At 40.2% G+C, this 14,778-nt stretch overlaps 1 protein-coding gene across 3 annotated transcripts in view; it reads left to right on the forward strand.

Moving 5' to 3' along the window:
* ASMTL (acetylserotonin O-methyltransferase like) overlaps positions 1-14,778 on the forward strand; it is a 30,394-nt gene that overhangs the window by 12,626 nt on the left and 2,990 nt on the right. For 2 of the 3 annotated variants that reach the window (XM_052773662.1, XM_052773663.1), the window contains exons 7-12: positions 1,383-1,809; positions 4,725-4,887; positions 6,709-6,893; positions 8,930-9,059; positions 10,186-10,329; positions 10,892-11,014. In XM_052773662.1, coding sequence (XP_052629622.1) covers positions 1,383-1,809; positions 4,725-4,887; positions 6,709-6,893; positions 8,930-9,059; positions 10,186-10,329; positions 10,892-11,014 — 1,172 coding nt within the window. Of the gene's footprint in view, positions 1-1,382; positions 1,810-4,724; positions 4,888-6,708; positions 6,894-8,929; positions 9,060-10,185; positions 10,330-10,891; positions 11,015-12,515; positions 13,719-14,778 lie in introns of those variants that run through there. The other variant, XM_052773661.1, reaches the window with a different exon arrangement.

A 14,778-nucleotide genomic window follows, 5' to 3' on the forward strand; every position in this document is an offset into this window, starting at 1 on the left:
GTCAGCATACACCAGAATGACTTCATCCTACTGGACTGCCACTTCATTTAAAAATTAAAAGTGCACTTTTTAGTCATTAGAATATTCCTAATTTAGATAGTGTAAGTCTTAAGTATGTTATAAAAGAAAGAATAATTTAAACAATGACAGCTATACAATGGCGTTTAAAATGCAAGATTAAAGGAAAAGCGCCGTTCCCCAGTTTATAGCAGTTCAAAAATCCCATTTGTTGGGATACTGATGACTCTGTTTCTCTTAAGAGACTGTCGGAAAGGGAATCCAGAAATAAGTTATAAAAATGTAAAGAGCTGGTTCTGATCAAATCTAAGAAGAAAAACCTCCAGTCTTCTATGTATAGTAACCTTCTTTTACAAGTGGTTTGCATAATTCCATACTGTCTTAAGTTAATAGATCTGAGATTGACTGATCTTTGGTTTCAAAGCTTGCTGACTTAGGCTTTCAGATTCTGGTGTTATCATGTAGTAAGCATACTTCTAACTGCCTTGTTCCTTAAATGTCAACAGTAAAATTGTTGGGTCTATTGCACCTTATCTGCCTGTATACGTTTCCATTCCACACAGTGAATTTGCATAGTTACACCTAAAGACAAATTAGATTTCCAAGGTTACTTTCTGTGAAAATACATTCCTGTGCCAAATTACTAGTATTACCATGACATCTAAGAGCACAGTGCTATTTGAACCACAACTCTACCTTTATCTCGGAGGGTTATACAACAATTGGATAGCGCTGAATGGGATAGTAGTGGATAGTAGTGGATTTTGTATTTGAATAGGTTTCTTCTCCACAAGAAAGTCCTATCTTCCTGATCCTCATTTTAGATATTCCTGTGACTGAGATCTGCAAGACGCATACTACAGTCGTTTGAGTTCTAAGATGTCTTCTTCAGTGTGAGCTCCTTTTGGAGCTAACGTATTGCTAAAGGCCCTTCAGCCTCTCTTGGAATAGAGTGAGGGTCAGTATGCAGCTGGGTGATGACCCAGTGGCAATGTTGGTCCCCGTGACACTTGCTGCTACCTTTTTGGTAGCCAGGACTTGGAGAATGCTGGGTGACCTACAGCAACACAATCTGACCGCAGTCAGCTGATGTACCTCCTGCTTGGGTGACTATGGCACTTGCACTGTCTGAAACATAAAGACCTTAGGCTACTCACCCTTAGTAGAAATACTGATACTTATATTTATCTTGTGATTTATAAATTGGAAGTGCTGAGCCGAACTAGTAGATCTAATCCACCTCTAACTTGAGGACACTAGTCTTTATTCCAGACTCTGCAGTACTGGTGGATTATTTGTGTTCTGTACTACCTTTACTCTTAACCTTAGTTAGATATATGTTGGTTTTGCTTTCTCTCCCCCAGGGACAAGGCTGGCGGATATGGAATCCAGGCCCTTGGTGGAATGTTAGTTGAGTATGTCCACGGAGACTTCTTGAATGTGGTGGGATTTCCTCTGAATCACTTCTGCAAAAAGCTAGCAGAATTGTACTATCCGCCCTCTAAACATAATGTACAACATAAAAAGTATGACTCTATCCCTTCCGTGGACACTTTTGAGAACCTAAGTGATGGAGAAAGTGAATCTTCAAATTTCACAGAGCACAAAGGTGTTAGTAAGTTGGACAGCAGTGGGATGTGTTCCTCAGGAGCTATTTACAATTCCGAAAACAGTTCTAGTGTCACAACTGCTTTTATGGTACCTCTGGAAAATCAGAATGGAGTGTCGGAAAGTGCAGCAAAACTTCCATCTAAAATACTAGAGCTGATGGATGGTTTTAGAGCTTCAAAGGTAAGGGAAAAAATAAAACTACTCATTACATTGCTGACTGATACATTGTTTCATTGGATTTCAATATATAGCAGGTAATGTGAAATACTTGAGCTGGGGTAAGAATGTATTAATAATTAGTATAAAAGGACCACTGAAGTACCAGAGAATGTAAGACAGCTGAAACTTCTGGTGCAGTACAAACATTGGGGTTTTTTTGTGTTTGCTTTTATCTGTTCTACGAAATTTCAGTTACCCATTTGATAACAGTTTTGTCTCGAGGAAAAGAAGTTTGATTTTTTTTTTTTTTTAACTTATCACAAGAGCAGAATCAAGCAGGAAGTTACCTTTATATACTCTGCGAAGAAAGCATTTAATGTGGTTAACTTCTCTGAATTAAAACTGTGACGAGAATTGTATATATTATATTTCCTTTCTAACTTTTAATGCTTAGCATTAGAATTCTGTGGAAGATCTTAAATTTTTTTATTCCCCGTTAAGGAGATTTATTTTTTTATACCCTCTTTCATGTTCCAGGTAAGTTTAGCTGATAATCTCCATGCATTATCTGATGGAGGCGTACATATAACAGCTTACGAACAGAAGGTCACATGCTCTGTGTAGCAGCCAAGTGTGATGGGAAATGAGTAGCTGGACATTTTAAGTGCTGCCAAGTTTTCTACTCGCAGCTCCAGTGTAGTGAAGACAATAGTGAAGAAAGTGAAGGAGAAATATATACCGGTCATTCTAACAGATAGCTGATCTCCAAGTCATTCATGTTTTAGGAAGAGGTGAAAAAACTGCTAAAGTGGCAGTGAAGTGACAAACCTGGAACTAAAGATAAAACAAATTTGAGGGGGGGTGGAGGGAAACATGCAAGACAATGGACAATGGTTTTGCTGAAACAGTGGAAAGTTGTACTCTGATCTGAAGGAAAACCATAGCGTGGTCACTGTAGATCTGTGGGTGTGCTGCCTGCAGGCATGCCAAGCAGCATTGAGAGATTTGGAATAAAGCAGCCTTGAGATTGCTGTGATTGTGAACTTTCTTGTGTAGCCATAGGGACTGAGTTTTGATGTATTTGAATGGGTGAGATGATGCTTAGCATTTCTTCAATTTAAGTAAAAAAAAAAAAAGGGGAATCATCAGCATTTTGTTGCACATTATGTACACTGTTTACAGTGATGTGATGCCAAATGTGGTTTTGTGCAGTGAAGGACAGTGGAGGCTGTAGACAGAAGCAGAAGCTTTCCTTTCCCACTAATCCAGTGTAAAGTCATATTATGAAGTGCTGAGTTTCATGTTGAGCTAGTGAGAAATTTTTTTTCCTCAGGGCTTGGATCTTTGTAAAATTAATTACCAGTTGCAATGAACACTTCCTGTGATCTCACAAAACTCATCTCTCCGCTTATAGAATAGGGATAAGAGCACAAAAGCATTTAGTTTCACGAAAGCTCTCAAGTTCTGTTTCATTTTGATCCTTGAGTGTTGTTTCAAGGACTTCATAAAGCAGAGTGAAATCTCCTGCTGGTGAAGATGTTGCCGCCTATTTTACTCTGAACAGCTGTTGTTACAGAACAGGAGGGGATCAAGGCTAAATCACGCTTTCTCAAACTTAGTATGTTCTGAATTTGCATAGTCTGATCTGTACTCAGACCTTTGGGATTTTTTCTTTTAATTCACATACCCGCCCCATGCCACCCACCTTGAACTGAGAGTTACAGAATGGTAGGAGTGATTTGGATCAGCCAAGTTTTTGACCCTATCTTCTCACCTTCTCTTTCCTGTTCTTAGAGTTTCCAGGTGGTATCAGTCCAAAGATTGGGCAGGTCTTGGAAGCCAAATGGTTGTAGACTAGATGCAATTGGCTCAGTATCGTGAAAGCCTGGATTATAATAAATCCCAGCTATACATTCTTATTAGAGTAACAGAGGAAACTGTAAAAAGAGGATGAAGATGATAAAATACATAGACACACAGTAGCAGACCTTCCTCTCAAAGCTGATCTCTTTTTCTCCATTTGATTTTTATTAAACAGAATGTCAATCCATTTTTTTTTCCTTGACTGCCTTTGATTTTTAAGTACATTATAGTGGCCTGCAGTTGCAAAGAAATGGGTTCTGTGACTGCTGTGTGTCCTTCCACTCTTGTGCTCTACATTAAGTTCCTTGGTTTTAGGTGTTTTAACTATTTCAGAATACTGAAACTGCAGAATTGCAAATTAATTTCAAATGGAAGGGTATATATTATCATATCTCATTAACTTTATTCTCTGATTTGGTTAGCATATCTCTACAAGTTCAGTTAAGTTTTTCAACTTAGCTGCATTGCCCATGGGTTTTTCGTCACCATCAGACACTAGCTGTTCTCTGTTCCCCATTCCATATGTACATGTGCTATTAAGGTGTGCATGTAGTATAGTTGTGCTCTGAAGTTTTATTCTATTTTTTTTTTCCTTAATTTTTGTTAAACAAAGACCAGTATTACAGCAACTGAAGGTGTTACACTGCCTTAGTGGAGTTTTCCAGTTCCTTACGTTTTGGGTAACTCCAATTTAATTTGATCTTTTGGCAGTGTTCAGGTGCTTAAGGCTGTTTGACCTTATGGAACAATCTTATAGATGGGAATACGCTAAATATCTGAATAAAGAGGTGGTCTTCATACAAAATCTGTTGGCTGCGTTCCAGAATATTTTGAGTTCCCTTCCGTCCTAAACAACTCTGTTCAAAATTCTGTTACTTGGCTAAGATAGTGGAACCCTCTGAAAGGGAAGGAAATGTATCACAGCAATTTTTAGGAGTTTTGTTAAACTGTGTTGCACTTCTTTAAAGAACAGTAGTTGTGTAGAATAATTGTAGGCAAAAGGTACAGTTGTCTTGTTTCTTGATTGCAGTCTTTTAAACACAGCATGCTAACAATTTTTTTGCTACATGTAGGCTCTGTTTGTAGCCTCTAAGCTGAAGATATTTGATCACCTGAAAGATAAAGGTCCACTGAAGGCTGTGGATATTGCAGATGAGGTTGGAACCTCTGTGTGTGGAACAGAAAGGCTCCTTGATGCATGTGCTGCTCTTGGATTACTGGAGAAAACAACACAAGGTGACTAATTCTCCTCCCCCCGACTGCATATAGTACTGAAAGACATGCAGGACTGAAAGAGGTGCATTGAAGGTCACAGGGTCTGACTTGATACTGTGGGTAACTTTGATTTGGGGGAAAGGTGAATGGATTGTTGCTTCTTTGCTTTCATTATTAGTAGCTGGAATTGTTTTGTTTGGGGGCAGGCTTTATCTATTCACGTCTCCTTTGAGGAATCCTTAGATTGCTTTTGCTCTCTGGACGTGGTACTGACCAAATTTCTAAGAAAAAGTTGCGTAGGCAGTCCCAGGGAGCAGCGGAATAGCTCAGATGTATCATCTGCACTTGGCTCACAACAACCCCATGCAACACTACAGGTTTGGGGAAGAGTGGCTAGAAGGCTGCCCAGCAGAAAAAGACCTGGGGATGCTGGTCGACAGCCGGCTGAATATGAGCCAGCAGTGTGCCCAGGTGGCCAAGAAGGCCAACGGCATCCTGGCCTTTATCAGAAATAGTGTGGCCAGCAGGAGCAGGGAGGTGATCGTCCCCCTGTACTGGGCACTGGTGAGGTGACCCCTCGAGTCCTGTGTTCAGTTTTGGGCCCCTCACTGCAGGAAAGACATGGAGGGGCTGGAGCGTGTCCAGAGAAGGGCAACCGAGCTGGTGAGGGGCCTGGAGCACAAGTCTGATGAGGAGCGGCTGAGGGAGCTGGGGTGGTTTAGTCTGGAGAAAAGGAGGCTGAGGGGAGACCTTCTCGCTCTCTACAACTGCCTGAAAGGGGGTTGTAGCGAGGTGTGGGTCAGTCTCTTCTCCCAAGTAACAAGAGATAGGACAAGAGGAAACGTCCTCAAGTTGTGCCAGGGGAGGTATAGATTGGATATTAGGAAAAATTTCTTCACCGAAAGGGTTGTCAGGCATTGGAACAGGCTGCCCAGGGAAGTGGTGGAGTCGCTACCCCTGGGAATATTTAAAAGATGTGTATATGTGGTGCTTAGGGACAGGGTTTAGTGGTGGACTTAGCAGTGTTAGGTTTATGGTTGGACTCGATGATCTTAAGTAATTTCCAACATAAATGATTCTATGATTCTATCTAAAATAAGGACCAAATTCCATTCCCTGCTGCAGCAACAGGGGAGTTGTGGAGTGGAGGACTCCCAGCAGAGTCACAATCTTCAGCAGAGAATCAGGGTTTTAATGAGGAGAGCTCTGGAATGTGTCCCTCTTCATGGACAACAGCTTAAATTGTAGTGCCCCTAACTGGAACAGTGCTTGAAGGTGTATGTAGGTAAGGGAGTCAGTATTAGGATTAACTTTTTCAGTTTGCACTATGCAGTTACAAGTTTCCATATGCATCGTTTACATAGTAAGACTTGAAATGGTCAAGTGCCAAGAAAAGGGAATAAAGGAGGCTTTCAGCTTTGTTAGAGGACAAGACCAAGGAGAGAGCCCTAAAGGCAAAGCATACTGGAGAAAGCTTGAATTTAAGGGAAGGAGAAGTTGTAATCTAAAGAAAAATGCGGTCAGGAATGAGGAACTTCTAATACTCTCCCTTGAATATTACATGTCTAACTGAGGTACTCGGGTTTAAAAAAAAAAAAAAAAATTGGTGCCTATCTATATCTTCCAGCATCTAAATTATTTTTATAAATAAAGTACTTGCTCCCTTAAGAATGAGAAGACTTTTAGAATTATTTCATAGAAATCTTTGCACAAAAAAAATATGATCATAAGATCAGGATTTGCTAGCTATTTAACAGTGATGCAGGAAAAGCATGCCTTCGGATTTTACATGACAGTTGTAAAGTACTGAAACAAAGCTGGTTACAATTTTCTTCCCATAAGGTTACAGTAATACAGATTCGGCAAACACCTACCTGACCTCAGATGGTGAATACTCACTTCATGGCTACATTATCCACTCTAATGACCACCTTTGGCCTCTCTTCACAAACTTGGAGTCTGCTGTCAAAGAAGGCAGCAGGCAGAACCATCGAGCCTTTGGAAAGAAAGCAGAGGATTTATTTAAGGTAATATAAACTCTTACTATCTTATAAGATATCTTATAAACTCTTAGCATCAAAACTAGCTGTGAGGAGCCCAGAACTGATCTAGGGGCAAATGGAGACTGAGCCGTCTAAGAAAGTTGGTCAGTCTCAGAAACGGTAGAAATGCAGTGCACCTCGCTAGTCCCAGACTTCTCTGTTCCCTTCAACTTAAGGCTCTGAAGTGCTGGAGCAATCACAGAATATACTGGGAATTTCAAGTGCTGACAAAAATTTTCTGGCTAAAGTGTTGTCCGTCCAGCTAACACACACTCAGAATAACCTCTGGGCCTGTTTAATTTGCATTTATGTGTCCTTTTTATAACACCAGATAGTACCGTATCATACATGCATTCCTTCCACGTTGGATGCCAGTCACTTGGTACTGATGTGCATCCAGTTCAATCTGTGCTGACTGTGTAATCAAAGCTGTTTTCAAAGTCGCTTTGTGTTGATGCAGTGGAGAAGGGATCTAAATCTCTTTTATGAAGGTTTGTAGTTTTGTATATGTTTCAAGCTGGTATATATTGCTGGTAAGAATTGTAATCCTTTCTTCTGTCTGTTTCCATCTCTGTAGCTTTCCTTTTCCAATGCTAGCCCAGGTGGATCTGTTCAGACTGGAGAATCACTTAGGGTTATAACTAGCCTAACTTGTCAGTTATTTGCCTGGTGAAGCAGGTTGAGGAGCATCAATATTTGTGCCTATTTAAGGAGAGGGCTAATAGAGTGAGCAGGAGGATATGTCAGGACTCATCTCTGACAGCAGTGCTGGCTTGAAGTGTACTTCAGACTACATCCTGAGGTTCTTAATTTGTACTTAACTTCTAGATGGTGACGAAGCCAGTCTCCTAAAAGAGATTTCTACATCCCCCCTATACAGTTGGTGGAAGGAAATAAGGGCTTTTGGAGGCTTAAGAAGGTCCCGTTAGCCTAATGTTAGTACCGAGATTACTGGTGGACAGAACCTCCTTTAGGAATCCTTCAAAGGCTCTTTTAAAGGATATTTAGATAATTTGCTTTAGGATAGCTGTTGCAGTAGCTGCTTAAATTTATGTTCAAATTAAGTGTTTTAATGTAGGTGAACTGGATTTCGTCCTTTGTTAAACATCTGGATTACCAACTTGAGTTTGCTTGGGTGATGTTTGTGGCAGGAGTTGCTACCAGTTCAGGCCTGGGCTCCATATGTGTACAAGATGGTATGTCTAAGCAGGATATATGGGCTGCCTGTGGCACTATGCATACCACAGCCTGGAGATATTTCCACTTCATGGTAGCTGTAAAGCCAGACATAACTGATGAAATCTGTATGAAAGTGAGATAAAAAGGGATTCACGCTTATGTGGCATTTCAAAGGTAAAAGCGTGAGGTTCTGGTATTGAATGCTTGCTTCTCCCCTCATCAGAAAACCCAGTATGAGCTTGTATGTTTCTGGTTTAAGTTATGGTCCAATCATCTAGTTATTTTCCTATCATGGAAGAATAAATGTCAGAATTAAACGAAAGCAATTTGAGAGTATATCAAGAAGGAGGAGGAACACTTTAGGAGGCTGAAAGAAAAAACTCAGTCTGTCCTTTCAAACAGTTTAAAGTCTGAAGACATCTTGCTGTGGAGCAAATGTGTTAGTAAATGTGTATCAAAGGCACAGTATTTCTTTAAAAAGCACTTTTCAGATTACCCTTCTTCCTGCTATGCTGCCCCAGCTTCAGTGGGCAGAAGTGTTAATTTAACAGCCCTTGGGACATCACCAAGACCAGGTTCAAACCACCCAAGCATATGTCCTTTGTGATGCACTGCAAAAGATGTCTGTGTGATCAGAATTTTTGAGGGGGTGCAAAAATCTGCTTACCACTACAGTGAAACAGAAAAGGACTTGGATAAGCAACTAGTCAATGGCACTTTTAACTGATCTTTTAATTTTAGCATTCTAATGTTAATGGTGTGCACCTACTGTCTTGGTTGTACATAGTTTTAGTTAAGTAATGAAAATAAACTTCAGTCACTGTGCTTTTTTCCCTTCTTAGGACTATTATCACAGCCAGGAGGTGAAGCAATGTTTTATGGCTGCCATGCACAGCATTGCCCACCTGACAGCAAGAGATGTGGCTACAGCATTTGATCTTTCACGGTTTAGATCTGCTTGTGATTTAGGAGGTATTGCCTGTAATTGAACTTGTATACAAATTAAAGGGAAAAACTTGATTTCAGTTCCATATTTTATTACTTTAAACATATGTATATTTTTTACTAGAACTGCAGTAGTATTATCTACTGCTATTTTTCTGGTATTGTAATGTCAGAATAAAAGGACTGAGTGCAGTTAACTGAAAGCAGAGTTACTTAAATGGTAATTGAGTACTTTGAAATAAGTGAATGTTTGTCACCATCAGTTTCATACTGACACAGCTCAACACAGAAAACAAGATGGTTTATGGCATAGCTAATACAATATTGGGCTGGGAGCTCCAATTTCAACTGTGCTGTTGCTGTCCTTTGGCATGTCCAAGATTTTCAAAAGTAATGAAGGATTTATTTCTGAATCCTTCTATATCAGGGTGTCAAACTTGAAACACTGCACTGCTAGAACCGAAAGTTCTTTGATTCTTTTAGAATTGGTTTGTTTTGTGTGTTGTTTTAATTACTAATATCTAAGATAGCCACCAAAATGTTAAAGACCAATGATACATCTGAAGAAACTCTTCGTTAGTGTCCTTTTTTGCCCTATGCTTGGAGTTGCACAGAAGGACTGTCATTACATAGGGAGAGATCCACTGAAGAAAGAACACTTTACTTAATGCCTGGGGAGGTGGACAGCATGTCAGAGGAATTAACACAATACTGGTGCAACCTTTGTCACTTGTGCAGAGACTCCAAGACTTTACTATCCCTATCCTTCACCATGCTGGAGAGTATTTGTCAAACTTGGCATATCAGTGCTTTGTAAGTGGTAAATAGTTCTAGTGCTCTTCATCCACAAATTACAAGTCCTTGCCCTTTCATTAATGTTCTTCTACCCCCAAAAAACCCCTGAGGTACTGGTATCAAAGGTCATACTAGGAATTCTGTGACAGTAAGGAGTCATGCCTGCATTCCCCAAGCTTTAAAGCATCGCTGTATCCACCAGGAAGTGCTGTTGCCCATGTTAAATGGTGGAGCTGACTGTCTACCTCTAATTCTGATTTGATGTCTCTGTTTTAATGTTATGTACAGGCTTGTCTTTAAAAATGTCTGCAAATGCTGGGAGCAAAGACTTGATTTGACTTTTTTAAACTTCCAACAGGTTGCACTGGCGCTCTGGCTCATGAATTAGTACAAATATACCCAAATCTCAAGGTCACAGTATTTGACCTTCCAGAAGTCATTGCAAACACCTCTTACTTTCAGCCTTCAGGACAACACACAGCTCAAGTGACATTTGTGTCAGGTAAATGTAACACATGATCTTTTGTCTTATTTCTGTTACCCTGGAGCACAGAGCAGGCTCTTGCTGTGGAAAATGGTGTGCTACCCTGCTCCAACACCAAATGTGGTACAAGGCAACATAGGCTCACCCATGCTAAATGGGGACATTGTATTTCTCAAGCCTGTGAGGATAAAAACAAACTGGCTATCGTTAGAGAATATGGATAAATAAGGAAGTACGGATTAGTCATTTTTGAGTACCACTGGGAGTAGAGACTGCATGTCCTTGTCTGAGGCTTTTGTTTTCTAGGCAAGATGGACATGGTGGCTACAAAGGACTTTGTCTCCCTTGCTTTAGGCTTTCTCCCCATTTTTATATATTACAGAATTGTTACCTGTGATCTGCTCTTCTCTTTAACTATGCTTTCCTTATCTGCAAATCAGTGCATACCTATACCTGTTCATTCTTGCTTCTTTCTTTACCTCTGCTGAAGCTCCTAGTTCCTCCGCAATATTTTAATTTCATTTTGTAGGAATGTACTCTGTGGTTTCTGTAGGAATGTACTAACTCTGCTTTCCAACAGGTGACTTCTTCAAGGATAATCTTCCAGAAGCAGATCTTTACATTCTTTCCCGTGTTCTTCATGACTGGCCTGATGAAAAGATACATGTGCTGTTAAGCAAGGTATCAGCTGTTTGCAAACCAGGTAAGATTTTTCATCTTGTGGGCTTAGAGGTGCATGTTAATGCATAAACATAATGAGTAATCATAAGAAGTTCATATTAAAAAGCATATTTTTCTGTCCGATCATAGTAGCCTTTGCTTGAATGTCTATGCTTGCATTATGGTAATACCTACTAAGAAAAAAAGGAAACAAAGCTGCTAATAAAAGTATATAAAATAAGCCCTTACTATAGTTGCAGGCTTCACATACAACTACGTCATCTCCCCTATCTCTGCCATGCCCAGTCTTTCTTACTAAGCCCTGTACCATCAAATAACTAAGCATGTGCTTATTTCTATACATACAAGTAGTCTAAAGTTCCTTTAGGTTAATCAAGAAGCAGTAGTTTGTTTTGTTATTGTTTTGCTATCTCAGTAGTGCCCAGATTATGGTAAACTGGAGTTCAGTACTGCTTTATGCACAGATTTAATGAGAAATATGTAGCTGCTTCTGCTTTCTCCTGCATTTGAATCATAGAATATCTTGAGTTGGAAGGGACTCATAAGGATCCTCAAGTCCAACTCCCTGCTCCTCACAGGACTACCTAAAACTAAACTGTATGACTAAGAGCATCTTCTAGATGCTCCTTGAGCTCTGATGGGCTTGGTGCCATGACCACTTCCCCAGGGAGCCTGTTCCAGTCACCGACCACCCTCTCAGTGAAGCAGCTTTTCCTAATGTCCAATCTGAACTTCCCCCAGAGCAGCTTTATTCCATTTCCTTGTGTCCTATCACTGGTCACCAGAGAGAAATCAGCACCTCTCCCTCTAATAGTTCGATGTTCTTCTTATATTGAGGCCCCCAAAACTGCACACAGTACTCGAGGTGTGCCTGCACCAGTGCAGTGTAGGGTGGGACGGTCACCTCCCTCGACCGGCAGGCTACGCTGTGCTTGATGCTCCCCAGGACACGGGTGGCCCTTTTGGCTGCCAGGGCACACTGTTGATTCATATTTGGACAGTATTAAAGATAAAAGGAGAAGACAAAAAGCAGAAAAGCCTGACTGCTAAGATGAACTGATTCCTTAATCCAACAGGATTAACTGTAGCTATGAAGTTTGTTTCATAGGAGAGCATTCAAAATTAGATCTAGGCCATAAAGCATAATCCTGTTTATGAAAGAAAATTGTGGGTGACTGTCTTAATCTTCTTATGCAAAGATTGGGGTATGATAGATGCTTACAGGAGTTGCTTGTTTCAAATGGAAACAAGACTGAGTTTAAGAGCGTAGTCAGGAAGTGATCAGGAAGTGATCTGAACTTCACTGAAGTGGAGACAATGCTCTAAACTCCCCCTTCCTTTTAACAATTAAATGGTTGCATCCAGGAAGAGATTACTGAAAGTGAAGTTCTGTCACTGATTTCCACTGAAGACCATTAAAACACTAGTCTGAGGGACCTCTATAACTGTCTCTGACCAAAACACTAAAAACTTGAAGCTAGAAATACTTTACTGAACCACTCTTGCTTGTTTTGGAAATGCAGGAGGTGCCTTGCTAGTGGCAGAAATTGTGCTTGACGAACAGAAGATGCACCCTCCTAGAGCTGTACTACAGTCCCTCAGTATGACTGAAGGCAAGCAGAGAAGTGGCTCAGAGTATAAACAACTACTGGAGAAATATGGATTCACAAATGTACAAATTAAGATCACAGGAAACTTATTAGATGCTGTTTTGTGCATCAAGAAGAATCCTTCACCGTAGCGTGCCCAGAAGCAAACTGGGATGCTGAGTTTTTACAACGCTATTACAATATACCCATCATCATCCAGCACATATTGTCAGTTTAGAGTCATTTTGACCCTTTATCTGAAGCATAGTTGTTACAGGCCTTGAATAAAAGTTGGACTGCAGCTTCTGCAGGAGTGAGTTCTATGCATTTAAAAAGTGTCTGGGGCAGGTCAAAACTCCTATGTATTAAATACCTTCATGTCCAGTTCTTTCGGCTAGTTTGCAGGCCGTATTAAGCTTAGATTTGACATAGCTGTATAGCGTAGCAAGTTAAAACTACAAGCTTTTATGAGCCACATTAATACCTTAGTTTTCTTGGACCTTAAAATTAAAGAGAATTCTCCCTCTGCAGTGTATTCAGTGGTTACTGCTCATTTTTATCAGAAATGAAAAAAATAAAAATTAATACTGTACCGTCTGTCTGAATTTGGGGATGCTAGTCCTCTTTTTCACTTTTCTGTGGGCCTTTACTCAAAAACATCTCAAAGATACCCTTTAAGCACTCTTTCTGCAGGCAAAAGTGAAAATAGGACAAAGCTCAAACATGTTCGTACAGCAGCTACAGTCACAGAGAAGCTTCAGCAGCCTCTAACCTCCAGCCACAGTATGTACCCACACAGGCTGCAGCTGGGACCTGTTCCTATCGATTCCTATCAGTTTAGGGTTTTTCTGAATATGGTTAAATGGCCATATATGCTTTCTGTCTCATTACTTGAGATGAGTTTTAGAATTTATGTGTAAGTTCTCTTATGAAAATTAAAAATAGAAGTTTCTTCATGTTCCACTCTGTAATTGGAGAAGTACGTACTGTATCCCATCTCTTCAAGTAATTTGTCACTAATGTCACCTCTGCTAATGTTTATTTTTTCCTGATACTTCACTGATATTTATTTTTTCTATTTAAAGTGTACTTTGTAGTGGAAGCCTTCCTGGAGATTAAAGTTGCACTTTTGAACTAGCTTTCTTCTCTATCAGTTGTGAGTTTCTTGCCTGTCACACTTCTACAGCAATAATCCCAATAAGCCAGTGTGAAAGAGGCCATGCCTGTGCTGAATCACCAACCTCAGCAAATGAAAGAGTTGATGAGCAAGGTCAAGAGTTGCATCTGCCTGGTAGACTTATGTTGCTTAATGTCTTATGTTACTTAATCAGAAGTTACTTTGCTCTTTGAGCACTGCGTAAAGCAAAAGCACCACAGTGATTCATCATGAGAAACATGCTTACTACAGAGCATTTCAGCTGCAGAAAATCAGGGAAATGTCAGATTTTTACCACATTAGGGGTTTTTAATTCTTAGCAGAAGGTTTTTATGAGTGGAAATGTGACTGATCTCATCTGTACAGACATGTAAAGAGATAAGGCAAAATATTCAACAACTGAATAAATTGAAAATGTCTCTTTTCCATATTGACATGAAGCTTGCCATTATGCCTAACAGGTTTGTATTTTGAGAGAGACTGATTCCAGCAATTGGATGTTCTCATCTGATAGTTATTCATAAAGTTCATAATGCTATTCTTTAAGCTGCTATAAGCTGTTTGAGTCGGCAAATTTCAATCCTAAAGTTGGCACACCTGTAACTGTCACAGACTTTAAAACTGTGCCTCTAAGTACTATGTATCTGACTGTAAAATTTGAATAGAATGTGCTTGGCTACCACACAACCTCAGTGTACTCTGTGATTAAAGAACAGCGCTCTATACACGCTAAGCATTAGACCCTTGGGCATGGCGTCTGTGGTAACGCACCGCAGCTTTGCACTCTCAGGATAATTAAGCATTGGAGCAGGTTGCCCAGAGAGGTTGTGGAACCTTTGTCCTTGGAGGTTTCAAGATCTGAGAACAAAGCCCTGAACAAGCTGAGCAGACTGTAGAGCTGCCCTGCTTCGAGCGGGAGGTTGGACTAGACATCTCCTGTGGTCCACTTCAGCCTAAGCTGTTGTATAATCATTTGATGTAGCCCAGTCACTTGAGAAATGATAAACTTGTTTTCTCTCATTAATGTCCAAATTGAGTTTT

The sequence above is a fragment of the Harpia harpyja genome, chromosome 22 (genome assembly GCF_026419915.1).
Source record: "Harpia harpyja isolate bHarHar1 chromosome 22, bHarHar1 primary haplotype, whole genome shotgun sequence".
In the NCBI taxonomy this organism is placed as follows: Eukaryota; Metazoa; Chordata; class Aves; order Accipitriformes; family Accipitridae; genus Harpia; species Harpia harpyja.